Source organism: Platichthys flesus, chromosome 13, assembly GCF_949316205.1.
Source record: "Platichthys flesus chromosome 13, fPlaFle2.1, whole genome shotgun sequence".
NCBI lineage: Eukaryota > Metazoa > Chordata > Actinopteri > Pleuronectiformes > Pleuronectidae > Platichthys > Platichthys flesus.
In genome coordinates, this window is record NC_084957.1 from 16,186,340 (window position 1) to 16,213,657 (window position 27,318).

At 41.8% G+C, this 27,318-nt stretch overlaps 3 protein-coding genes across 6 annotated transcripts; 1 reads left to right on the top strand and 2 right to left on the bottom strand.

The window, feature by feature from the left end:
* Window positions 1-1,131: 1,131 nt before the first annotated feature.
* On the bottom strand, window positions 1,132-15,747 carry kpna3 (karyopherin alpha 3 (importin alpha 4)). The gene is made up of 17 exons (XM_062402314.1): window positions 15,506-15,747; window positions 12,682-12,726; window positions 9,888-9,977; window positions 9,477-9,506; window positions 8,801-8,853; window positions 8,618-8,713; window positions 7,547-7,632; window positions 6,928-7,014; window positions 6,668-6,837; window positions 6,310-6,354; window positions 6,090-6,221; window positions 5,836-5,964; window positions 5,106-5,210; window positions 4,743-4,814; window positions 4,339-4,501; window positions 4,034-4,128; window positions 1,132-3,934 (listed from the first exon to the last, which is right to left on the bottom strand). The coding sequence occupies exons 1-17, from the start codon at window positions 15,572-15,574 to the stop codon at window positions 3,836-3,838; spliced, it is 1,566 nt and encodes a 521-aa protein (XP_062258298.1). The 5' UTR covers window positions 15,575-15,747; the 3' UTR covers window positions 1,132-3,835.
* trim13 (tripartite motif containing 13) lies at window positions 13,925-26,243 on the top strand. Of its 4 annotated transcripts, none has more exons than XM_062402318.1 (3): window positions 13,925-14,367; window positions 24,729-25,920; window positions 26,075-26,243. In XM_062402318.1, exons 2-3 carry the CDS (start codon window positions 24,735-24,737, stop codon window positions 26,113-26,115), a joined length of 1,227 nt encoding a protein of 408 aa, XP_062258302.1. In that variant the 5' UTR covers window positions 13,925-14,367; window positions 24,729-24,734; the 3' UTR covers window positions 26,116-26,243. The 4 variants fall into 4 exon arrangements, with proteins under 4 accessions (XP_062258302.1, XP_062258300.1, XP_062258301.1 ...); XM_062402316.1 differs by lacking the exon at window positions 13,925-14,367 and adding an exon at window positions 23,896-24,085; XM_062402317.1 differs by lacking the exon at window positions 13,925-14,367 and adding an exon at window positions 24,105-24,631.
* spryd7b (SPRY domain containing 7b) lies at window positions 16,924-23,162 on the bottom strand. Its single transcript, XM_062403139.1, has 5 exons — window positions 23,006-23,162; window positions 21,927-22,043; window positions 20,667-20,833; window positions 19,858-19,960; window positions 16,924-18,075 (listed from the first exon to the last, which is right to left on the bottom strand). The coding sequence occupies exons 1-5, from the start codon at window positions 23,136-23,138 to the stop codon at window positions 17,978-17,980; spliced, it is 618 nt and encodes a 205-aa protein (XP_062259123.1). The 5' UTR covers window positions 23,139-23,162; the 3' UTR covers window positions 16,924-17,977.
* Window positions 26,244-27,318: the final 1,075 nt, after the last annotated feature.

The window sequence follows — 27,318 nt, forward strand, 5'->3', positions numbered from 1 at the left end:
CCTTATATACCATTTTGTATTTAAGATCATTTCATGCAAGTAACGTTTCAGCCATTTCCCACATAAAGATCAATTTAGTAATCAGCATAAAATGCTGACAAAATGTTTTTATGTGCCATTATATTTTCTTTTAAATTGACAAACACTGCATCTGTCTGATCTGCCACAATGATTTGTAGTTCAGGGCTGTCGTACTAGTATTAGTTAATGGAATGGTCCACTACATAGTTATGGCTTGAGTCATGAGGCCTATAAGACTGGACTACCTGTTATTTAATTGAAATAGAGGGATTCCATAAATTCCAAACCATTTAAATTTACATTTTATGTTCACGTTTACTTCTGGAAATTGAAATCAATTTAAAACAAAGTAAACACGGGGTCTGTGGGATCTACTGTAGAACCAAAACCACTTTCAGTTACACAAACCCTCAAGGCCAAATTAGGCCCCTAGTTCAACAACACAAGTTCAGCTAGAGGAAAGTATACCACTTACAAAACAAACCTGTTTGATACACAGTGATCCCATTCCAAGGCGCCACTGTTTCCCAATACTCAGCAGGGAAAATACACGTGCCAGTCTTTCACTCTCCGCATTGATTCAAAAGCCTCACCTGAACGAGGAGAATCCAGGTCCATAACCAGATAATGACCCAGTGATACCATCCTATTATCTTTTGCCAACATGTCTCAACCGTAAGGAACAAAGAAAATCTAAGGGAGGAGTAAGAGACATTAAACGTTGGAAAGGAATGGATCCATCCATTCATAATCTATACCACTTATCCTTTGAGGGTCACTGGGGGAGCTGGATCTGATCCCAGCTGACATTGGGTGAGAGGTGGTGTGCACCCTGGATGGGTCACCAGTGGATCACAGGTCCAACATAGACACAAACAACCATTCACCCTCACATTCACACATATGGTTAAGATGAAGTCTCTTACTAACCTAATGCCAATTTGCATGCGTTTGGACTGTGGGAAAGACAGAAATCTGCCCAAACCGGTCTCTAACCTTCTCTCTAATCCCTGGAATCCACCATGTTAATCGTTGTCACTTTAACACTCATGCAACTTAAAAAAATAACAGCTACTGTTTGTGAATTGAAACACTTGCAAGCACGGAGGATCCAGTGGCTAAACATCAAGTTTATTTTGGTTAGGATCAGAAACACAGATCATGTCCTGAGGGCGAGATGAGAGGCAATGATATCAAAAATCCCCTGACTAAAATATGGTGATGAATCATTTTGTGTGTTCGAGAGGAGGGAGGGTTGTTGAGAGGGAGAAATGATGAGTTACAATGTTCCATGAATACGACTGGAGGGGAAGCGCTCTCAACAGAAGAGAGCAGCATCAACAGCAAACTCCAACGCCACATGTTACCGTAGCCACATCTCCCACATTCTCACCTTGCTCAAAGAATCTTTTTTTTTTTTATTCAATAAAACGTAAGTTTTAGTTGAAATGAAAAACAAAAAGGCACAATGATTTTCAACTCATTTTCTTTAATATGCACAAGAGTTGAAAGCATCAATGAGCCACCTTAAAGAGAAGAATTCAATCTAAAATTTATAAAAAGATATAAACAATCAGAGGCCAAAACGCTGTCTGTTGCTCTTCTCATTATTTTATTTAAAACAACTTTTCATTAGCAAGTAAAAATCTTGCAACAAACATAAGCTTGTATCCAATTCGGATACAAGGCAACGAAATTGTAAATCTTTAAAGTGGCTCGGTCTATTCTGCTAGTTCATGACTGTACACCCTCTCTATAGTTTTGTTCAGTAATAAACAGCTAGTCCCAAAAACAAGCCTGGGCTGCTCATAACAACCCCACAACATATTTTAAACCCCAGTGTGCCACCCCCCACCCCCTACTCTGACCCCCTCTCAGTAGTTAGCAGCCATCCAGAGGATCAGAAAGTCTTCGAGACCAGGGCGAGGGTCGGGCGAGGAGTTCAACACCCTCAAACCCGAACCTGCGCACCGACTGGGACATGGGACGGTACATTTTTAAACAACCCGTCACCGCCATGAGGAGAAAAACACAGCTCTGATCCAATTAATCAGCATGTCATCACAATACATATGCAAGTCAAAAATAAAAACAATGAAACAAAGAAATATTGCTTCAACAAAAAATCCTCCCCAGCCATCTTTGACAGTAAAGTTATCGTCCATCCAACGACTGTCAGCTGCAGCAGCTTTGTACAGGCTTTATGTAAATATATTCATATATTCATTAGACGGCAAGGAGAGATACACATCACATTTTTGTACAGTTATTCAAATTGAGTGATGACATGTGACATCTTCCTTGAAAAGTAGTTAGGTTTTATAAATGACAGGACCTGTACTCCTTATGCAGGTTTTTCAGTGAGTATAGGTCCCTCTCTGCCGGCAGACATCAATATGCCTCTCAGACGTGTGCATAAGACTGAAGAAAAGTAAAATGCAAAACATAAGAAGCTGAAACATGAAACTAAAATATTTCTTTGAAGAGAATAAAAATAAAATTAAAATAAAAAAATAGGCTTACGGTCAGATAAACAATTCGGATCGATTTTAGCGCGACGATTCTTTTTTTTCCTTTTTATCTTTTCATGTTAAACCCCCCTTCTGAGTTTCACATTACAGGGGAGGCCAGAGCACACAGTTCACCGGGCCAAAGGACGGGACCAAGCTCATGCTGCAGAAATAGATGACCTGTGGGGGAGATAAACGCTACAGCTGACATGTTTCTTTTCTCTCAAGTCTCTGCGCCTTCATCTAAAAGGTGATTCCCCCATGATAGGTATTCACATCCCCCCCCTTAAAAAAAAACAGGAACAAAAAGTGTTGCTCCGCTGAATAAGGAGCAGGCAAATAGCAGGTCTTATCGTTGTGTGTATTGGAAAAAAAAATAAAGTATTATGGCATTTTCTTCACATTTTTGATGATTTTTTTTTTTAAACAAACAATGAGTTTGTTTATTCAACAGGTCACATTAAAAAAAAGTGACGCCATTGAGTAAGAAGTCTCGTCAGTCTGTTTGCCACAGAGTCCTTGTTTTGCCTTAGAGCCCTTTCGCCCCTCCACCTGCTCCAGGACGCTCCTGGGAGGGCAGTGGGGGTCCATGGATAATCATGGCTTAACTCTGGGATTAACTATTTAAACTGGGTAAGAGAGGGTTGTTTGGATGCCCGGCCTTCAGGTATCAGTTTGACTTAGTGTGCTGATGTGTGTACTTGAATATTAGTGTGCGTGCACGTGGGTGAAGTAACATCAGAGGACAATCCAGGGGAGGGAAAGCACAAAAAATAAACCACAAACAAACAGCAGTATTTCTTCCCCTTAAGTGATATGATGGCTTCTAACAGAAGTATGCACACAAATTCTAGGTGTCCAAAAGTGTGTACATAAATATGGTGTGTGTGTGTAAATGTGCTTGTGTTTTTGTCTATGTGAGTTCTAGACATTTGGCAATTTAAATCTTGCCCCGAAGGCTTATCATTCCTTCTGCTTTTATTTTTGTGTGATATTTAGAAGCACTGGCAGAGAATCCTAACAATCCTCTTGATGCAGGTTGTCAGATGGTGACGGTGCCTGTCGAGTGACAAGGACTCCGATGATAGGATGCTGTGATCTGTGAGGGATGCCCATTTAAAAGATAAAAGAAAAAACACCCCGCAGTGCAGAGGTGGGTAAATCCTTCAGTGGTGCGTTTCCATGTTGAAGTTATCCTAAGTAAATCCTTCTGTACCAGGTTGCCAGGTTGGAGGAGAGATGGATGAACGTCTGGGGTGATTACAGAGTACCCGTGCAGCTGGTAGAACCAAACATCCTGGCTTTTAGAAATTAAACTCCTTTGTTTGCATGTTGGAAGCTGGGTCAAAGTTGAAGGTTCCTCCTTGAGTTGTTTCAGGGATCAAGCTGGAATCTTCATCGATCTGAAATGGACAGACGAATCACAGCAGAGTAAGATGATGAATATGAAAGAAAAAATAAATGAAAATGTTGAGGTGTAAAATGACTATTTGTGAACTCACATCATCTCCTGAAAAGTACTGATCAATAATCTCAAAGGCTAGTTTGTAGATATCCTCGTTCTCGTGCTGCTGAAGATTCTCTATCTTCTCCAAACCTGTGAAAAACAAAACAAACAAACATTTCCCCCTTGTTTAAATCACAGTCAAATGTTACACTCAAATTACAAACAAGAAGATGTAATTATAGCCCAATTATCTTCATGTTCTAGTCCTGGAAAAATAATTTTCCCCAACAGAGAACTGAATTTAAAAGAGGAGGCAGTGAATTGAAGTGGACTTGCTGAAGAGTAATGCTCAGGACAGACCTCCACACTCCTCGATGATCTCAGCAATGGTGCTGGCTTCGTCTCCTGCCATGATGAGGATGTTCTTGAGGCCGTCCAGGACGACCTGGACCACCTGCGAGTCCTTCACCGACAGCAGGCTACAGAACGGAGGGATGACATTCTGCTCCACCAGGAACTCCACCTACACAAACCCACACATACACACCACATCCATACTTGATTACAACACAGGTACATGGTTACAAATATGGAACTTGAAATAGTGGAGTCATTATCTTTTTATTGGAATTTTAGAATTTAAAGACTAAAATACTAGGTATAAGTTGTGCAATTTAAATGAAAACACCTGTTTTGATTACAAAAAACACATTTCTCATACGGCAGCAAACGTATTCGGACAGCAGATTCTGACATTAGCTCACCTGGTCTTTCCTCCCACTGATGGTGAGGTTGCTGATGGCCCACGCTGCCTCTTTCTGAGTGCCAAAGTCACCCTGTAGAGAGACAGGCTGTCACTTAATGTGCACGTAGCAGTGTTTTCTAACACAGCATGATGCACAGGCACAAGTAATATCTACACTCCGTCTGCATCCATTTCACTTATCAGCAGTTGCATTGTGTCTCTAGCTGCAAAACATGGAATGTGTCAATGACAAGAAAGTCAATGCCAACATTATTATTTCCAAATTTAGAGTCGGGTTCCATCTATTGAGAAAATTCAACAAAGAGGGGGTAGGATATAAAGATTAGTGAATTTATTTTATGCTCTTCCGCCACAAACAAACCTTAGCCAGTTGGTGAATGATCATAGGAATCAATCCTGCATCGATCACAGCTTGGACCTGCTGCTGGTTCCCAGCTGTGATGTTGGACAGGAACCAGACTGCCTCCTGCGAACAGCAGATCACAAATTCAACAACAGCTCTATAGCTTCCACGTGTCCATTTTCTTCAATATACAAGTCATTTCTGGATTTGGTGCCAAAACTCTAATCCTCAAGTCTTGAACCAGTATTTCCGGTATAGCTGCATTATCTTAGTATGGATATGAATTAAATAAACCAAGTAAATGTCAGTATCAAAAGCTCTTTATGGTAGAGTTTTGCCATTCACACAAACATTCATACACTGGATCTGTGTGTAGCACTTGCTCTATCACACATTGCAGGCTCGACTATCAGAATCAATTTGGGTTTCAGTGTCTTCCTTAAGGACACTTCCTGGTTTGTGAGCCACAGTTGCACACACACACATATAAGGGAGAAACTGACAAGACAAATTGTATCGAGATATGATTTGAATTCAATAACTGAACCAAGTAATCTACTCCATTGCAAACATGTCTTAATTTATGTGGTGCAGCAATCAATCAGCTTCTGATATATTATACTTCTCGACAGTGAAAGCAGGCAGCTCTTGTAAATGCCATGAACTTCAGTGCAGTTAGAACATAGAAGACATATTACTCCAGTCTCATAAAAACAAAACATAAATTTTGAGGTTGTGGTTTGTATACCTTGTTGATCTTCTCTTTCGGGTGTGTGAGCAGGTTGGAGAAATGTGAGAGGACGTCACAGTTGAGCACAACCTGGGTCTGCTCATCTGTTCCCGTTACAATATTTCCCACTGCCCTAAGAGCTGCCGTCTGCAGATTTTAAGCCAAAGAGGAAAACATATGTTAATTCAGGGAGGATGAAAATAAAAACATGTCCATCTCACTGGAGGCACAAGGCAAAGCAGATTAAATTGCTTGATTAAACAAAGCCTCACCTGAACTTTCACCTCCTGGTGGCTGAGGAGAGGAACAAGAAATGGAACAACTCCAGAATCAATGACCATCTGGATCTGCTCGTTGCCTCCGTCCGTCAGATAGGACAAAGCCCACACTGTGTCTACGAGGATCTAAACACAGACACACACAATTTATCATACGTCATACAATTAGCAAATGTTGATGACTGGAGAAATCAAACCTTACTCAAATACTTACATTTATATCGTCGTGATATATTAGCACACTGAGAGCAGGCAAAATCTGTGGGGAAAGAAAAGTAGGTGGTTTGAGTGGGCTGGATGTAGGCAGTGGAATAGACAGCTCAGATTAAGGCAAAATCAGGGCAGAGTGAAATATCAAAACCAAAAAAAAAAAAAAGAGCAATAGCTGTTAAAACCAGACTTTTAAATGGCGCCAGCAGAGATTTATATTACAAAGTACCCTGGGACATGAGGCTGATATAGCTACTGAAAATTTCTGTGACTCAGCCGGCAGTGACACAGTCAACTGCAAAGCAACACACCCATCTGTCTGCCACAAGAAGCCCTGCACACACACACACACACACACTCACCTCCTGCACGGTCTCCATGGGTGGTGGTGGATCCTTGTTGCGGCAGAGGTTAACAATGACCCAGGTAACATTGCGGAGGAAGGTAATGGGGATTGATGGGTTGATGAAAGAAAGCAGGGGCTTGACCACTCCAAGGGAGATTACAAAGTCCCTGCACTGTGGGCCATCACCTGAGTAAGTAAAGGCCAGGAGGTCAGCACTGCAGAGATACTTCCACACCATATATACACAATCACACTCTTCTGTCGGACTACACTTACCTATGATATTTCCTAAAGCCCATACAGCCTGTTCACAAACGTTTTGGTGGGGGGAGTGTAGCAGTCTCAGGAAAAGGGGCACTGCATCTGGACACACACACATCAACATGTCAAAAATATGCTCAACGGGACTGAGTGCAACTCCAGCGATACATTCTTTGGCCTCATCCAAAAATACAAAAATATATGAAGGGTCAATTAATCAATATAAAATATCATTCACTGGCTGAGATTGAATAAAGTGAATAAATTAAATCATGAAATTTAGACAAATGTGACAAATAAAATGAAATAAGCATCACATTAGCTAAAAAGTTAAACTCCTAAAACGTCATTTACATGTACTTAAATTTAAGAGTACAATCCCTAGTCTAAGTAACAGCCAGTTTATCAAATGATGACAAATCATGTTTCCCACTCTCCAGTCATGTTTTTATTAGATAACAAAGGATTCTTACTTTGACACAACGCCATTATCGTAAAAAAAAAAAAAAATGACTGTGCCCCGGAGAAAGAAAAAAAAATTAAAAGAAAATGCTATCTTGGCATTTTGCAGACAGTGCACAAACACAGACTGGAGGGCCAACGCTGGGCTCGACAGAATGTGGGGTCAACTTACTGGATTTAACCACAGCCTGAGTCTGTGCTGAAGTCCCAGACGCAATGTTGGTCAGAGCCCAGGCTGCTTCAAACTGAAGAGAGGGGCTGCAAGGCAAAGACCAAAAACACAGATAAAGACAGAAAGCTTGTTTTGATGTTAAATGGAGATAAAATAATGATAAACACTGTAGGGCATATTTCACAATCTCTGAAATCTTGGTCAAAAAGCCTGTACGGTGGATAGTACGTCTGATGCCAGATCATTAGTCTGGAATACAAACTGGGGCTGAGCTCAAAATTATTTAAGTGAAATGAAACAGAAAATATTACAAAATTACAGTTGCCAGTGGTCTTCACACCACCCACCAGCCAAATGCTAGTACATCATGGCAAAGGGTGGGGAGTCTGTCTAACCCACTGAATATTCCATCAGTGAAACAGGTTGTGGTGCTCAATGGGATACAACCAGATACAGTAGTTGCCTGTGGACAGAGTGGTTTTATCCTCTCTGCTATAAAGAGTTGACAGAATGAGTTTGAAGAGCTCAGGGAATATATTCAGTCAGTTCTTATCCGTGACAAGTGGCTCTGGTGTTCATGCTGTACATTTCATTGAGATTCTGTGCCTCATTATGTCAAACTGAGCTGACTTGGCCATCTGCCACACTACTATAGCAACGTGGTAGACAATTATTTTCTCTTGATGGATGAACATGGATTATACTGCACTGCTGCTTTATGCACAAACTCTAAAATAACAATTGTCCGACATAAGCTCGTGTTCCACATGATGCCATCTGTTGTTGGCCGTCATGGTCAAATCCTCACAACTTCTTCCTTAAATGTTTTTCAACTGCATCTATTCATCACCCCCCCACAGCCCTCCCTTGATGAGCACAAGGTCCTGGGAATTGGGGAACTCCATGAGACAGGAATGCTGTTATATTTGGCTTGGCCTGAGAGGAACGGCCAACTGCCCTGCGTGCCTCCACACACTCACGTGTGGACGGACGGACGGACGCACAGACGCACACACACACACACACACACACACACACACACCCCCCCCCCCCAACTGGAGGCAGACTTACTTGTCATCCCTTTCCAGGCATTTGACTAAAATGGGCAGAATGCCAGACTTTATTAAGTCGTCGATGGGAGGGTTTCTGTCACTCGAGAGCAGTTTTCTGACAAAAAGAAGGAGAGGGTGAAAAAAATTCAAGAACTTTTCATGTAAAAATTGCTGCTGTCTCTGTGTATATTATGTCCCTCACCTGGCTGCCTGTACAGCACTCAGCTGTATGACTGCATTATCACTGATAGCATTCTATGGGGGAAAAGAGAGAGAAAAAAAGAAGGTCATTATAAATGTTTGAATATAATAAATAACCAACAACTAAGAAGATACATTTGGAAAAGGCTGACACGCCGTATTCCGCAAAGATTTAAGGCAGGACTATCAGGGAGGCATCTGATTGGTCTAAAATGTATTCTTCAGCACGACAATGCCCCAATACGTACAACCAGAATCATAAAGAACTATCCACAGTGATAAAAAGACCAACACTGCTGAAAAATATGGCCTGAACCACCACAGAGCCCTGATTTCAACATCAGGGACTCAGTATACGATCACATGAAGAGAGGGAGATCTCCAGAGATCTTATATAGGAGCCTAACTCAACAGAAAACCTTCTAAGATGTTTGCCAAGTGAAAAACTGTGCAAGTGTACCAAATAGAATCAGTGCTGTTTTAAAAAGGAAAAGCTTGTGTCACAGCAAATACAGACTTGATATAATTTGTTTCTGTTTATTGCAGTTTTTGTATGATGTTAACTGATAAATAATAATTTGTGGCATTAGTTTTTAAGCATCTGCACTTCAGTTTTAGAGCCTAAAGCCGTTGCACAGTACAGTGAAGGGGACGGCTTGAAAGATGTGGACTCTTACCTGTAAAATGGCATCAAGTGTAACATTTTGCTGCAAAGAAAAATAAGTTGTATTAGCATTTCTTCATTTAAACACCATCCCACCATCATCAACAAGAACAGCATTAAGAGCTGGGACTGTTGACACACATGAAATCAGCATTACTCATTCACTCATGTTTCTGAGTTGGTTCCAAATTGGTTAAATCCGTAAGAAAATTACTCCACGTATAATCAAACTACAAAAAGCAGTTTATCAGAAATGAATGGCTGAACAATAATACATTTGTCTCCATACATGCAGAACAAGCAGCACAACAGAAGGCTTAGTGTGAAAATCTAAAACCACTTCTTAATACACTGCCCACTTAATTTTAACCCTTGTGACCAGTAATCTTCACAGTCCAGTCTCACAACAACACACCACACTTACTCCTTTGAAGTCTGAGTCGGCATCAGAGTCCTCCAGACCTTCCTCCAGCGGGACATTTCTCTTCTTCAGTAGATGTTCGTCTCTTTTGTTCTGACAAGGGGAAGAGAAGGAAAGAAAGAAACAGATTAGCAATGAGGGGAGGAGATGAAAGTCTTCATTAATGCATTCATGAATCCAGGCCTGCATCAAAAACTATTTCTCTTTTAGGAACTTCAACTTTCTGGAGTGATGCCTACACATGTCAAATCCCAGTCTAGGGGACTGAGTCTGGGAGATGTGGCTGCAAGCTGCTCAAAAAAGCAAACACACTCTTCTGAAGGACATGGAACCTTCCCACACTGTGCCCCTGAAGCCCCTCCCCCCGTAATGTGTGGGCAGAAAGACCCACACGACCCATCAATTTACAGGGCAACGTGAGTCAGTGGTAGGAGGAGATTCCCTTGCCCTACATTCCTGTGCACCAAACTGATGTGCGTCACTGATGACTAATCAGCTAGTGCAGTGCTTCTTGCAGCTCTGATCCAGCTGAATAGAATGGGCTAGACTTCAGACCACCTCAGCACTCCGCAGCAGTGACACTCTTTTTTTTTTTATACCCTCTGACACTGCTCTCCAAATGTCCGCTGAGGCCTGGTTGCTCTACATGCTCGTTTATCACCATTAACAGATTTTGAACAAAGTGTGACAGGAGTTTCGTGCATTAGAGTTACCAGTTCAGTTGGCCCTGACACCTAGTCAGGTGTATACAAGTGAATCTGAATGTTAGTTGCCAAGAATGATGTAAGTGTTGATTTTGAACCATGCTGAGCTGTGAAAAGCAAATTTTACAGGACAATAACTTGATAAAGGTCAATTTCATTTACTAGCAGTTTGTCCGACACAATTCCCAGAGCCACTGGACACCTTCATCTCCCACTACTTACACAGGCATTTCCTATTCCATGAGGGAATGGTCTGTTACTACTTCTTAATCTGGATCTTTGTAGTAAATTATACTGTGGATGAATTATATGAACTTTGTTAGCTCTATATTTATCAAACCTCATCAGGTGTCGTCTACACAGCCTATTGACATTCACCAACAGCTCTTATGAAGAAATTACTTCTTAAAACTACTTTCGCAGTTTTCACCGATGTTTTCTTATCTGGGATTTGTTCTTATGTAAGAACTTAATCTATGTACACAGAAGAGTACTCTTTCACACAGATATAATGGTTGTGTAAATGAATCAGTTATTGTGTTTTCCTACTTTTAATTCTATAATAAAATTTTCAATGTACTGTTAAAGCGCTTTAAGTGGTCATCAAGGGCTATAAAAGGACTATATAAATACAGACCATGTACCATTAAAATATTTGGTCGTTTTGAGCTTCAAAAAAAGAGGTTTCAGTGCACAATAAGATTTTTTTTTAAACCAATGGAGATTTCGGAGAGGAGAACACACACACACACACAGAATATTTGATCTGTACGGCAAAAGACAAAACTTTTTGAACACATGAACATACATACTGGTGTTTACATATTAAATGTGTCACACTTTCCATAGTTTTACTTCTACGGGTTATAATTAAAATGTTCTGTCCAATTGTAGCCTGAAAACCAGGTCTATTTCTGTTCTGAAACGAGAGATGGCTCAGGAGCAACACCGCACCACACAGGACCTGGACCTGAATATGATTCATAACATTTTGTCTGAACCTGACCCGGCAGGTCAGGTTCAGGATCGTTCCTGATGGGTCCCATCAGGCTCAGGTAAAGCATCCACAGCTTCTCAGCTGCAGGTTCACCTGCAGCGCTTTGTTTCCAATGATGCAAAGCTCCAGCTCAGATAACTGTGAACCTTCCTTTTCTTTTCCCTTCCTCTTCTCTCTTCTTTCTTTGCCCATATATATATTTTGATTTCAGATCTGAGATGAAATTAGTTTTTTACAAATGCAAACTGCAGTTTTCTCTCAAGAAATTTCTTAAGAATATATTGGTAAATAAGGCACTATACCCCCTTCTTAGTTTACATGGTGCATGACGGGACTTAAACAACATGCATAGACGAAGCAACATTTCGGAACTATTAAAAGTCAACTGTATTCAATCATTTATCTTCTTGACTTTTCCAAATATATATTTTTCAGGTCTGAAGACAGTGCAACTTACTCCAATAATGTAAGTGCACGAAAGACAACAGCTTCTTGAGGATCTACTTCAAGTTGATGATTCACTGTGCCACATCTACCTTTTCTAGCACATTTGTCCTAGAATTGTTTTTTTTGTTACAATTGTAACAAAAAAAATGCATTGGTCACTGTCAAAGTGTCCCCTCATAGTGAGTGTCAGTGAATCCTCTATGAAGTACAAAAGCACATGCTGAAATCGAGGTCCAGCTTCTTCTGACTTTCAGCACTTTTTAAGTTCATATCTACAGATTACTAGACACATCTCAAATTCAATATTATACTGGCGGTAAGAGTGAATGCATCCATTTTCTTCAGTTATGCATCAAAACATGAAACAGACACCCATGCAGATGGGTCTATGATGTGGACCCATGAATCCAATCTGATCCTTTGCAAATAACAGAACAGACAGTGTATAATGAAGATCTGATTTAGAAAGCAAATCTGATTAACTACAATCTATATGATCAAGGAAAAGCAATGGCGAAATGTAAGATGAAATCACATTCTGGCATGGACATTGTGCATGAAGGTAGCAGAAGAAATGCATTTAAAACCAAAAAGATGGAGCACTAATGCCTGGTGAATGTATGTGTTGACAGATGGGGGATGTTCTCACCTTTCTCAACTCAACTGTCACCTCATTTCGATGTCTTCTCATAGTCTGAAACACAAAAACAAAGACAGGAAATTAAAATCCCTTTATTTGAGAAACATTTGAGGGAAAATATGAATTATTTTACTTTGACAACAAAATGGCCTAGAAGGCAAATCACCCCAAAAGAGCATTAAAAATACATTTTTCCATTTAATTACAGGCTTTACTTCGAAACAACTGATTTTCATTAACTTATACCCATAAAAAACTGCTAAACCTTTATTGTTATTGGCAAGTAAATGACATTGAAAACACCAACACATTTAACAGTAATAGTCAGTTCCATGACAAAACTCTAAAACAGGACAAGTGAGGAAAGACATCTCAACTAATCTCTGTATTTGTGTGTCTTCTGGTTTTCCAGCTCATACCGAACAGTTTGAGATGGTCTAACATCTTGTGACTGTTTCAAGAGGTTCAAGTTGCCTTCCTAAATAGCTTCTTGCGTAATCTGGGACAGTCATAACTCAGGAGGCTGCAGAGCAGAGTAGTGGCTCCCGACCACAACGAGAACAACAATGCCACTGTATTGACCAAAACACTTAACAGACAGCACAACATTGAAGTCTGATTAAAAAGGGAAATCATTGAAATCGATACACTTGTTTGCTTAATTTGCCTATTGCTGCTGGTTAATACACTTTAAATAAGAACCTAAATAAAATTATGATGAATATACTTCAACGGCACAAATAAAATTGCTTAAACCCATTAATGCACAACAGTAGACAATAAATACTAGAAAACCTGATGGAATCAAACCAGGCTACATAACACTTGTGCAACATTAACAATATCTACATTCTATGCGATAGACAGGAAAGCAAGGGATCTTAGCTTTAATGACATGGGGTGGGCAAGACTTCTTTGGAATTCAAAACTGTTCCTTATGATGTGCGAAACTGTGCCTGACCTAAATAAATAAACCCCAAACTCTCATATTTTTTCCTGCTTTGGTCTGAGTCATCCCTTTATGAAAACTCCAAATTCATACAGGGGTGGCGTAAGAGGAGCCGGGTCAGACATGTAGGATGCTTGAAATAGCATCAGGAATGTACTGAGCAAAGTCTGTCGATGATAGTAGCCATGTGCTTGTCACACTGACTAAGTTTCAAAACAACCACCTATGGGTCATCAATCTGTGCTTTGAGGCATTTCATGGCGGAACTGCATCCAGCTACCATTTGGATGTTGAGGGGCCATTTTCAGAAACACCTTAGTTGGAAGATTATCTCGGGATTACAAAAAGATCATCAGGGCAACACAGCTCGAGCGTGTGCCTTGGCAGGTGGACAAAAAGTGTTGCTCTATAATGTAGCATATATATTATAATCTAAACAAGTCTAGAAATGCGTTACTTGCACCGCTATTATCCTGGAGGAGGACAACAGAGGACATTTAGGCTAAAAACATGGAGCAAATGCGAAACGTTTCTCGTGGTATTTGAACGACGGTGTTTACGGACACTTGGATGACATCACAGGAGCAGCGTGGAGGCATTTAAGGTTGTCTTCTGTTGTTTTGGGGGGTTTGAAGAATCTGTCTCTATTAACTTGAATTGTATTGGATTTGGCTTCAACGCTGTTTACCCCTGAAACTCCAACAGTGTTTATTGGACCCTAAAACTTCAACCACCCCTTCACAGTGGTGAGTAGATAATGAGTGACTTTTCATTTTGGACTGAACCATCCCTTTAATGAATGTTCACTCTTCATTGCAGTGAGCATTACAGACAACTGTTGTAACTGAGATTAAGAATCACACTTCCTAATAGAGGGATGCTGCAATGCCCAGTGTAAAGCTATAGATGTATCAGTAGGCTGTGTTATACAAGTGGTGCTTTCTAGAATATGTGACCACAGGTATCTTTAACATTTTCGTCATTACAACTCTATATTTGGAAATATGGCTTGACAATTATAGATTTTGAGAGCTAACATGACAACGCTAGGCAAAGGTATATCTAATAATACTTTCGGCTTAATGTAACCAAATCCATGTAATAAAAAAACAACATCTCATTGAAGTTAAACCAAACAGCCTTATGGTATCAAAGGGATTTACTAAGTGATATTTTATGTTTATCACATCAAACCCAGGTGATGGCATCAGCTAACGGTTTAGTGGCTCAGTTAGCGGCTCGCTGTCGCTGCCTCACCTGGTAATACATGCTAGCTGTTTGCTTGTCAACGTTAGCAAGCTAGCAAGGAGGGGCAATGTTTGGTTAAGGTGGCTGTGGAGCAGCCGTGGAGCTCTACTTTCAAGACAATCCGACGTTTTCACCACTAACAAGTAACAACCAGTGTGCGCAGCGCTGGCAAGGTAGCATTGCTGCTACTATCCCGTCCCTTGGTGTGGAGACACAGTAGATGTCAGGATTAGGGTGCCGGCCGGGGCCCAGCCTCGCCTGCGACCGGCGTCCATCCAACTAGCTAGTTAGCTAGCTTCCAGTGACAGCTACACAACCTGCCCCTTAACTCTCCCATTTCCAACCACGCCACTGTGCTGCAGCTCACTCAACTAACACCAAATAGCGAGGGTTAATATGCCACGACTGTTGACCTCACAACTACGAACACGACCGCGTGATTCGCCGATAGCCAGACAGGCCATTAAGCACTTCGGGTGGCGAACTCCTCACGTTAGCGTGCTAGCTGGTTAGCTAGCTAGCGGGCAGGCAGCTGCAGCCATAGCTGCAGCCGGGCTCCACACAACGAGGCCCACAGTCTGTCGCTTTCTGCAAAAACTCTCGTCACCAGCACACGCGTCCAAAATGTCAGCTCACCTCGACATCGCGTCCCTTGTTTTTAAAGCTCTTGATGCGGTGGTTATCCAAGCCGGCGTTTTCTGCCATGGCTGTACGAGGAGGTTTAGCTAATGCTCTGGTTGTCGGGATCTCCTCAGTGAAAGACGAGGCTCGGCAGCTCCTATGATGCTGCTGCTGCTGCTGCTGGAGGAGGCACAGATCACAGGGGGAGGGGAGGAGTCAAAGCAAACCTCCTACACAGGCTGCCCTGGTTTCCACAGCTTCCCCGACGCAGTAATAATAAATTCACCCACGATATCACCTCCCTCCACCGGCTGAGAACCTTCAGACGTGGAAGTTGCACGTGACTATGACAGCGCTGGACGATGCTCACATCGGCCGATATCGATAATCATCGCGATAAATGTCACATTATTATAAGGGACTTTGGAGTTAGATTCTTACTCCTGAGTCAATGGATGTTGTTTCGCCCAGTTGAAAACATTTAAAACAAACACGTGTTAGATCATTTGTGTGGTATGCCCCCTTCACTGTGCTCCCCAAAGCAACATCTAGATATATTGACTAATTGTTACATTGCTATTGACTAATAATCTTTGTTATAATATTGCATATTATACATGTAACTTATCGCATGTCCAAATCGATACTGCACCTACTTTGGCCCTAAACAATATACATGTACCTCTGACTGGTAGGTTGTTTGGTTGGTTGGGCTAGGTGGGTTACCAGGCTGGTAAATAGACTGACTGGCTGGCTGGCTCGCTGGCTGGAGGCTAGGTTGTCAGTTTTTCAGGTTGGCTGGCTGGTTAGGTTAGATGGGTTGGTTGGCTGGCTGGTTGGTGGTTGCCAGTCTGCTTAATTGACGGACAGGCTGGTAGGTTGGTTGGCTGGTTAGGTTAGGTGGGTTGGTTGGCGGGTTGGTTGGCTGGCTGGCTCGCTGGCTGGTAGGTAGGTTGCCAGGCTGGTAGGTTGGCTGGCTGGTTAGGTTAGATGGGTTGGTTGGCTGGCTGGTTGGTGGTTGCCAGGCTGCTTAATTGACGGACAGGCTGGTAGGTTGGTTGGCTGGTTAGGTTAGGTGGGTTGGTTGGCGGGTTGGCTGGCTGGCTCACTGGCTGGTAGGTAGGTTGCCAGGCTGGTAGGTTGGCTGGCTGGTTGGTTGGTGGTTGCCAGGCTGCTTAATTGACAGACAGGCTGGTAGGTTGGTGGTCGCTGCTGGGTTGGTTGGCTGGCTTGTAGGTTGGTTGGTTTAATTGAGTAAGTTGGTTTGTTGGTTGGTTGGCTGACTGGTAGGCTTGTTGTCAGGCTGGTAGATTGAGTAGCTGGTTGGGTTAGATGGGTTAGCTGGTAGGTAAAAATCATACTGAGATGATTATTGATATTGTGAAAATTTTCCACAATTTAACTATAACTAAAGTCACAACCAGGATTCGATAAATGTTGCTTCCAGACACAATTTTATTGAATCAACAATATTTGGGTTTGCTTGTACAATATAGCATCAAAAGTGCAAACAAAGACAAGCATTTGAAATATGCAACCGTCACACTTCAGCAAAGAATATGCAATGCCAATACTACACGACAGATTGACATTTTTTAAACCACATATCTCTACTTAGAGACGGCCAGCACTGGAATATTCTGATATTTAGAACAAATACTCCATTAAAAATATTTCAGGACAAGGCCAGTATTGGGGGGGGGGGGGGGGGGGGGGGGGGGCAGTAAGGGGCTGTTCATAGATTTGATTAGCACCGTCACCTCAGCATACCTCAGAGAAAAGTCAACCTAAAGACATCGGAATGTGTGCTGTTTCGAAATGCAGTTAGTGTTTTTAACCCATGCTTTTTTGGGGCAACTCAAATTTAAATAATGCTGCAATGTCTCCGCTTTGAATTCTAATCTTACATAAAGACGTATATGTGACATATTCAATGAGTCAGTACTGGTAGCTGTACCTCAACAAGTTCACCAACTCTTGATGGTCAAAATATTTACATCATCTGTTAAACTATTGAAACATATCACTTTGATCTGTGATTCAAATAAATAAAGATAAATACAGTGTGCATGCTGCGATGTCAGTTTGGTATTTAGGGCAAAACATGACTATAAGGCGACGTCAATAAAACATGGCTTCTGATTCTGGCATCTATAGACACACAGAGAATGTAAGCAGCAGCTGAACGTGTTTCAGTTCATAAACAGTGTGATCAGGGTTGACACAGGCTAATGATTTGATTGATGAATTTTTAACATCAGCTTAGACTCAAATTGCCAATCACAGCTAACCAATTATCATAAATCCTGTACTTCTTCAAAGTTACTCAAACATAAATCTGGAGCAGTAGTAGAGACAAGAGTAATCAGGGTAAACAAAGAAAAAGCCACATAAAGCGTTAGCATTCAATAAAGGTCAAACGGTAGTGCCGGGGAGTTTGCTTTGAGATACACAGGAGGTAAAGTGGGTCGAGGCTGAAGTGCTCCTTCAGAAGATTTGTTGTTCAAAGAGGATCTTCTCAAATCCTTGTGGCGGTGTGTGATAGAAGTCACTAAACTGGCAGTCTAAGATGGCGCTGTCGTCCACTGCAACAACAAAGGGGAGAGCACAAGCTTGAAAATTGTTTACATTGATCATTGAAATTCTACCTTTGAGGCCAGTTCTTGTTGAGCCCAAATTGAAGACAAATGATTGATCCATGTTTTCGGATATGTTCATGTTTTAGTGTTGTCCCGCCACTGCATAATTATAACCACCACTGCTTTAGGAGCAGGAGATAGGCTCATTTAAGGTCTGGTCATCCTGTGTCGAAGTCTCTGTCAGGTTGGGCCACCTTGATGCAGTAAAGGCTGTAACCAGACTTGGTCCTTTTAAGCCTCAGGTACAGCACACAAGTCTTAACTGAATGAATGTCAAATCAGTGTCGAGAGCACTGATCACCGTCATACACTTTTTAATTGAAAACCTTATATTGTAAATGACAGCAGCGTTTTAATAACAGTTACTGTCCATAACACTTTTTAAGCATTTTCTAAATAAAATTAGATTTCATGTTTGTCTGACTGATTTTATTTACAATAAAAAAGAAGCCATGTGCCGCTTTATAGAAAATTGTGGATGTGATGCATTATAATGCATCGAGATGCATCATTGTGAATCGAAACGTTGGCTGCTGAAATGTAATCGCATCGCATCGTGAGGCTAGTGAAGGTGCACAACTCTATTAATTACTGTGGTTAACCCATTTTTTTAGGAATGATTTTTGACATGTCAAAGTAGGAAAAAGGTGGTGAATAATGATTGCTAAACTTAATTTAGCTGCATCAGACAATTGAATACAACAGTGCCACATTATTTGTCTGCTGGGAAAGAGAGAATGTCTGATGTAAAAAAGACCGGCGGTTTCAACGATTCAAACGAATAGTGGTGTTTAGGTTGGCAAGGTTCAGTTTATGCAAATGCTTCTTAGAAAAAAGTGCTGTCATAATTCTACCAAAGTTTATTGTGCCCTTTGAACATAAATTATATTATTCAGAATACAGGGCAACGCATTCAGCATGACTCTGATAAAAATTATATATTCTGTAGCTCAGAAATACTTGTTTGCTGAATATCCCCACTAAATATCAAAAACCTATATGTTTTCTTTCATACAATTGCCATTTGATTTCAGTGAATAGCTCAAAATCAAACACAGATGAATAATGTTAGGGGAATCCTATGGCCCTCGGCCAGGATAAATCCTGCAGTTCTTGATCTTCGAGGTAAGGCTGCTTTATTTCAACAAAAGGCTGTTTGAATAAGTTCATATAAATCACAGTTGGGTGTAGAATCGGTTTGTGGACAAATAAGAAAATAAAGAAAAAATACTTTAAGTGTATCTAATGACCTAAACTGACTGGTGCTATGTAAAAATGTATAAATACAGCCCTCTTGTGGAATACAAGTGCATTGCTATATTATCATTTACAAACTAGGCAGTTTGGACTGTCCATAACATTTATAAAACCTAAGTTTCAATGTTAAGAAAGTTTGTAAGATTTCAAAGACTCTCAGGCCCAATTACCTCAAATTCAAATAAGCCCAAAGCCATGTGTGCACATAAATAGATAGTGAAACATCGCCTATTTAATATTGTTAATTGAAATATATATGGTAAGAAATTCAATCACTATTTTGGCGCAGATTTGATCAATTCAATTACTTTAAATTACCCATGTGAATTTTTCTAAAACTTTCGAGGGCTTGATTATTTTAGGCAAATTAAACCTTTCAAGGATATTTATGAGCTGTAGGAAGAGAGTGTATCCCAAGTCTAATAAACCTTTTTTAACTAGTCAGTATATCAAGCCAACAATTAAACTTACCATAAACAATCGGGTACACAGTGCCTCGGATCCCAGAGGCAGGACAATGCATGTTCTTTCCATTCAGATATAAATTCAGCTCCACGTGGTCGTATGTGATGCCCTGAGACAAATAAACAAAATAGAGTTAAACACAGACATTTTACATGCGGCTATATTTCACATTTGAAAATGGTTTGATGCATTAAAAACATAACCCTTTAAATGTTTAAATTATTAAAGTTGTGGTGGTGGTGGGTCTCTCTAACACGGCTCTCACAAATACAATACTGCCAATGAAGGACTTAGGAGTTGTTAAATGTATATGAAAACTGTAGAGTAGCTTGTTTATATTTAAAGTGTTTTATGGTAATGAAACTGATCGAACTGATGGCAAATAGCAATTTGGTTTGAATGTGACAAACTTCCGAACGCAATGTAGGCCACATTAGACTATGCATTACATTGTGACTGTTGCTGTCAGCCAGCTGCCTTAGGTGAAATAAAACCAAAACAAATTCTACTGTGGGTCTTGTGAGACCTGCAGGGCAATCCAATCCCGCAGGCTTCTAACACATGATTGTGGAAAGGCCGTGAGATAGCTCAACATGTCCTAGACAAGACTGATAAAAATAAATCTCAGCAAACATTAGTGTAGCACTTTTACTCTGCACAGAACGGCTTCAGACAACACATACTTTATCTTTGGAATCCAGATCAGGAGGCCTGATTTCAGCTCTTTATGCTCAATTCGTATTTATTTGACAAGATGCAGAATCACATTAATATTAAGTTCAATTCAAGATCGATTCAATTAACTGCGCACTTACAATAATGTCACCTTCCTGGGGAAGGCTGTTTGCAGGCAGGCGATTCTTCTCTTCATTATTGTGGTACACAGAGCCATCATGCCTCAGGACAAGGCTGTTTGTGTCTCTGCCCAAAGGCACTTGATTAAGATTCACCTTCTGCGTGGCCACACCAACTCCCCACACACCTAAACAAAAAAGCACAACAGCAAAGTACCTGCTATTTAAAACATCAAATACAGTATAAAATGCATTCAGATTTATGACAAAGATCCAATGCAATAAAATCAATGGTTGAAACTCGCCTGAATGGCATATTCACAACTACATGTTAAAGTAAAATCAGTCTAACTATTTTGAAGCTGCTTGAGGGTATCATTGCATAACATCTTACAGTGGCAAGATAAAAATGACCCCCATTTAGTAGGAGACCAGATTGTGCTTCTTTTATTTGGTCCCTGAAACAACGCATTTTAAATTTTTACGGTAAAGCGTCCATGCTACCAGTTAACTTGTGACATGTTTGCTAACTGGCCAGCTTGGAAGTGTTATTGCAAAACAGTCACCATTGTTACCATTACTCTAGAGGTGTTTACAGTTGTTAAGGGAGGCTCTGGGTACATTTCAGACGCACTCTCAGTAGCTAACCACAAGACTGGGCCAGCTGACCAGTTACTGGGCTTTGTAGGATAAAGGCCAAGTGCTAAAAGAAAATGTTTCTGACCAGAGGATGAAAAAAAGAATGTGCAGTATGAGACAAATAATGCCTATTTTGAACAGCATGTAAACAGATTTAGTAGACCACAAATGAAAACTATGAACCTTTAAATGGCCATGATATGTGTCCCAAATATCAGAGTATGTACAGTACTAAATCCTCTACATCTATTTTGTATAGTTTTTCAAACAGTGGCTAGATAATATCAAATTATATCATAAACATTTATAGCTTTCTGAAAATCAATCTAAGGTGAAAGTAAATTTCACCTTATATTATTACAAAGTTATACACAACTGGCGCTATTACAATGGGTTTAAGTACATTTCTAGCCACTGTATGGAAGAAATAAAATGTCTCATGGTTTAAGATGCTGCTGTTGTAAGTGAACTAAATTCCATCAGTGCGCATGCAGTCACAAGATTGTGTATCTACCAGGCACTAGCGTGTCAGAATTAATAATAACCACGAGGAATGCACTAGAAGATGGCGGTCTTGAAGGGAAAGAAAAGTAGGAGTGTAATGGAAAGAGGAAGATCATCAACGCATGGCCAAACACCTACCCGTGGACTGGATCTTGAACTCAAAGTAACTTTTGTTCTGGTGCAAAGGAGCATTGGCCAGACAGCCTCCAGTGCCACATATCCTCCGACCACTCTTTACAATGACAACATCTGTGCCTGGAAGAAAAAAAAGAAGCAAGAATACATTTAGATGCAACAAGCTACTGTGTTCAATGCCAATGGCTTTTTGAGTTATTCAGTTGTCTAATCTATAGAATTTCTGCTAATACTAGAAAGTCCCGATCACATCTTCTCAGAGCTCATAATGAAAGCTTGAAAATGCTTGCTTTTTCCAATGATACAAATTGTACAATCTGGTGTAACACAGTAAATCTGACAAGCTGGAACCAAAATGTTTGGGATATTTGCTTAATACATGACTGCGTTGGTATTTAGTATGTATTTATTCTCTTGCACAAGCCCTTTTTTACTTTGTAGTCATGTATATCTTTCACTGTGCAGGCTAAAATGTTTCACTGTGTCTACCTGTGTTTGGGGTTTATTAAATATAAGCAGAGAGGGGATATTCTGTGACATCAAAACAAATTATGATACAAATTTACACAAGTGTGATGTGGACACCTGACTCTTCCACTACACAGTCATCGATAATTGTAATTCAGTTTACAGTGTCTGTAGTTTCCAATCGTAAGAAAACACACAACCTCACAACGTACATATCTTCGTATATACCACTATTTTATACAGAAAGCATCTGGGACTTTACTGCACGTGTCTCAAAACGATTGTAGATGGGATCTTTCAAGTTTAGCTGTCAGAAAATGGGGAATTTTAATCCAAGCAGCGACATTTTAGTTTATGAGTTTCCCTGATTATTGGTGTTGGAATGTTAATCCAAGTGGCGTGTAATAGAGTAGAACCGAATAGAACGTATACACAGAAGGAAAGCGTTAAAACACAGAACTGTAACCACCTTCTACCAAACTAACCTATTAGCATCGTAGCTAGCTACCTAATGCTAACGGAAGTGGCAAATCATCGTGTCACTGTCAGACACAGCCGACGAGTTATAAAACTAACCGGAAAACATTGTGAGAGCTACAGACAAACTCACGTACCCATGTGGTGGGTGTCTAACTGAACCGTGGGCATTTCTTTCAGAGCAATATGCCCCGAGCCGCCATCTCCGCAGCAGCCAAGACAACACGTAAACATCGCTGCCATTCTTGCACTTCTACCTCCGCTGCACATCCGGTCGCATCATGGAGCCAAAGAGTGTCCGGTGTTAACGCCAAACGTCACGGCGACACGCAACAGCGACACGCCGCGGCAGAGGGCGGCGCTGCATAAGCCCAAGCCACACAACTCTATCCAATCACAGCGGTTAAGATAGGCAGTTGCTCCTGATGGCATGGAAACAAGGGAAGGAAATCAAGGTCAAAAATGTCCCACACGTGACTAAGTAACTATTGGATATCGAAGTTACATAACCGCCAGTGAACAGAAAGTGAGTTTTGTTGGTGGGCAAGTGTCACGCGTGTAGTGATGGAGTGATGAGTGATGGAGTGATGATTCAGAGTCACATCGTGAGGAAGATGAGCCTCAAAGTTGCCTTGAAGTGACTGAAACATCAAAAGTGATGTTTTTGCAACATTGGCCTCATTATCTGTTCACTGATGTTGACCAAATAATCGGACCCTCGTGTTTTCAGTGTAAATTAGCCTAAGCGTTTTGTGTATCAGCCGATGCAGCCAGGTGATCATGTTGGTGGTGTGCATGTTCACATTTTGACATGTTTCCACACGGTTGACTGAAGTGGGGCAGTATAAAAAGCCCGTGTTGCCACGACGGGACCGAAACCTAGTTGACAGTTTTTCACGCCGTAATGTTTTGCATAGCAACAGCCCCTCCCCCATCCGCCTGCCAGGGAGCCTCTGCATGTGACCCAGCTGCTTCAAAAGCGTAAACACCCCCGATCACCAGAGGCAAGCTGTCAAATAAATCACCACGCAAGCAGCCCTCGTGTTGATGCCGGTAAATATCCCCCAGGCGCGCACGTGTGCCCAAAACACAGACGAATCGGTGCATCTTACAAATGACCAATCGTCGCTGAAACAGTTAACACCAGACCCGGAAGGGGCGAAGTCTGCACAGCAACAAGCGCCATGATTGCGTTGCACTGTGCGTCTCAGCAGCTGGTGAGTGATTCTGTTGGTCCAGTGGTTGCATGTTACTATGCGCTTGCAAAATCTGTCACAGCCCTCCTTCACTACCTTGCCAACAGGAGCGACGCTAACGCGGTCCCCGCTCGTCGCTAATTTGTCGCATTGGATTGGTTCCGGCGGCTGTGATTTAGGATTCAGCTCAGCTCAGCAACCGTCCTGCTGCTCCTCCAATACCGGGGGGGGGGGAGAGATCGTTTGCTGTTTTAGTTAACGTCAGTAAAGTTATTTTTGATTTATATTCAGTGCTTTTAAGTTTCGCGCAGCGGCTGCTTACAGTAGACATCAGAGCAGGATGTTAGTCAACATGAGATCGGCAGATGGAGTCTCTGGCAGAGCCCGTGCCAACGATTCGCGCTCCTACAGCGATGCGAGTCGGTTTCACTCGGAGGATGGGAATACTCCTGCAGACGCAGCTGGATCCTGACTGCACAAATCTGTATCCTTTGCGGTGCTTCAGCATTTTTCGATTTTAGTTTATTGCCTCTGCTGTCGTATGTGACAGCCTCTCTCTGAGCGAGGGTGCGTATTGGGTAGCCTACTTTTGAATTACGCGTTGATTTCTTGCGTTATTATGTAAACAATGCACCATTTTGACGCATGCACGATGTGTTTACAGGACAACATGGAGCAGCTAGAGGAGGAACTTACGTGCCCGATCTGCTGCGGTCTTTTCGAGGACCCGCGGGTCTTATTGTGCTCACACAGCTTTTGCAAGAAATGCATGGATGGACTCTTGGAGGGGAGCCGAGGTCCATCATACAGAACCCCTTTCAAATGCCCCACATGCCGCAAGGAGACCCCTCATAACGGCGCAAACAGCCTCCAGATCAACTACTCTCTGCGAGGAATTGTGGAGAAGTACAGCAAAATCAAGGTTCTGCCTAAAATGTCTTCTTGCACCCAACACTGCGGTCAGCCTCTTAATATATTTTGCGCCACGGACCTAAAACTCATATGTGGGTTTTGCGCAACAACAGATGAGCACAGGGGGCATCAATTCTGCTCATTGGAGGAGGCATACGGTCGGGAGAAGGCGGCGTTTGAAGAGCTGCTTCACGGGGTGGAGAGCTGGCAGAGCGCCGACATCCTGTCCTGCCTGGAGACACTACAAACCAGTAAGAAAAAGGCGCTGCAGTCGGTGACCAAGGACGCGGAGAAGGTAACAGAATATTTCGATAAACTCATCAGTGGCCTCGAGTGCAAAAAGAGCGAGATCCTCTCCGACTTCGAGACACTGAAGCTGGTGGTGATGCAGGCGTACGACCCGGAGATCACCAAGCTGAGCGCGGCGCTGGAGGAGCAGAGACGCGCGCTCAGCATCGCGGAGTCCTTCAGGAGCGCCTCCGACCCCCTGTGCTTCCTGGAGCAGATGCAGGAGTTTCGGGAGAAGTTCAGGGTCCTGAAGGAGACCTCCCTGCCCCCGAAGACGGAGATGAACGTCGGTCCTCTCGTGCGCAATTTTGACGTGAAAAAGTGGGATTCGCTGAGGCTCAGAGAAGTGGACAAGATCTCAGTCCCCCACGAGAATGGCTCGTACAGAGTGGGGGGCTCACGGATGGCAGCGCGCAGACGGATCACCTTATTAATGAGTTTGCTGCTGCCGGTCCTGCTGCTGCTGCTGCAGCCGCACATCCTCGCAGCCCACATCAGCCCACAGATCCAACCAATGCTCACTACACTGTCCTCGCACTTTAGCCACAGCAGCGAGTACCTGTGGGGAATGACTGACATGTGCACGAGTCTGATGGGTGCGGGCCAGGAGTGCATCGTCAACCTACTTGACTCTACTGTCAGTTTTATTGGCAGTTGTAAGTTGTTTTAATTCATTACGAGCCTGTGGCATCTCACGCACTCACAGCGACCGCTTGTTAACAAGTGACGCGTGAGATGCACAGAATTAGAGTCAGATATGCACTTTTTTATTTCACTGTTCACCATTTCTTGTGCTTTATTCCCCTTAAGATCCAACCTCCCTGAATCAATCACCAGATGGTGTTACATAGGATTCAGACGCACAGTCACCAATTCATTCCTTCTTTTCCACAAATGTACAATCTATTCATTTTCTAAGCGTTGACAACTTTATACTTCACTAAGATCTTGACAAATAAAACTTGAGAACTTTAACACACCTCCTCCTCTCCCCCTCTTTGTTTTCATTTTGCGTGTGACACGCAAAAACAGACATTTAGGGTCAAAGGTGGACCAGTGAATGACAAGTATGTGTAAATATACAGTGTGATCCATGGCTTCTTCCCCGCACAGAGCGCGTCCGCACCACAGTCGTGCTGCAGCCTCTTCAAGGTTACACACGTTGCATAACAGGGCCTGTGTGACATATTCAGCAGGCACCGTACAAGAGCTAAGAAATCCTATTTTAAAGAAACACTCAAAGGTGTGTTTCTGCACAGGGAAGACTGTGATTTTCGTGCGTAATGGACAGCCACTTTATTCCCACACAACGTTGATTTGTGGGAGTTCATGCAGCTCAATTATTGTATAACAGTTTATGAAGTCAAACATCTGCAGGCTGTTAGAGTAAAATATGGTGTAGGCCTGTTTTCTGCTGTGCGTCTGAAATGGAACAAAACTTACTTGTCATCTTAAAAACAAATCAAATGCATGTTATATTTGTCTTTTTACATTTGGTTTAGCTCAGTGAGGTCTTCAGATTATCGCCAACAGTGATATTTACTTATTTAGGTCAGGACCAAACAATACAATTGAGCATTAATTTATTAGTTCATTCCAATGAGCAACCACGAAATTTGGAAAAATAAACATATATGAAATCCCCAAATCAGACCACAGAGTAAATCCGTGATATCAGCACTGACCATAATACAGGATGTACGTCATGACACGCTCGTGCATATATATATAGCCTCCTGTTGCCAGGCAAATACAGGATGAAAATAAAAGTACATAACTACATTAATATTTTAATTGTGGAGGCACGCGATTTAAATATAGCCTGACAAATGTGAACTCGGTCGAAATTAAACACAAAAAACATGAATAGGAGTGAATCGATATGTTTTCCAGATAATTGCCATGAACCCAGGACGCACGGTCAGACCTTTAAATCAGATGTGTCTGTGGTGATGTTAAATAAAATAACTTCAAATCTGCACAATGAAAGTGACTATAGCCGAATATTAAGCTTATAGACTATTTTAAGACTAATATACTATTATAGACTATTC

Coding starts and splice junctions, on each gene's coding strand:
- spryd7b (XM_062403139.1), bottom strand. CDS start 23,138: ATGTGCAGCGGAGGTAGAAGTGCAAGAATGGCAGCGATGTTTACGTGT. Junction 22,044..23,005: donor GTTAGACACCCACCACATGG/GTACGTGAGTTT, acceptor TTTTTCTTCCAG/GCACAGATGTTGTCATTGTA. Junction 20,834..21,926: donor GTTCAAGATCCAGTCCACGG/GTAGGTGTTTGG, acceptor TTTTTTGTTTAG/GTGTGTGGGGAGTTGGTGTG.
- trim13 (XM_062402315.1), top strand. CDS start 24,693: ATGCACCATTTTGACGCATGCACGATGTGTTTACAGGACAACATGGAG. Junction 25,921..26,074: donor TGTCAGTTTTATTGGCAGTT/GTAAGTTGTTTT, acceptor ATTCCCCTTAAG/ATCCAACCTCCCTGAATCAA.
- kpna3 (XM_062402314.1), bottom strand. CDS start 15,574: ATGGCAGAAAACGCCGGCTTGGATAACCACCGCATCAAGAGCTTTAAA. Junction 9,507..9,887: donor CCGACTCAGACTTCAAAGGA/GTAAGTGTGGTG, acceptor TTTTCTTTGCAG/CAAAATGTTACACTTGATGC. Junction 8,714..8,800: donor AGTGCTGTACAGGCAGCCAG/GTGAGGGACATA, acceptor TCTTTTTGTCAG/AAAACTGCTCTCGAGTGACA.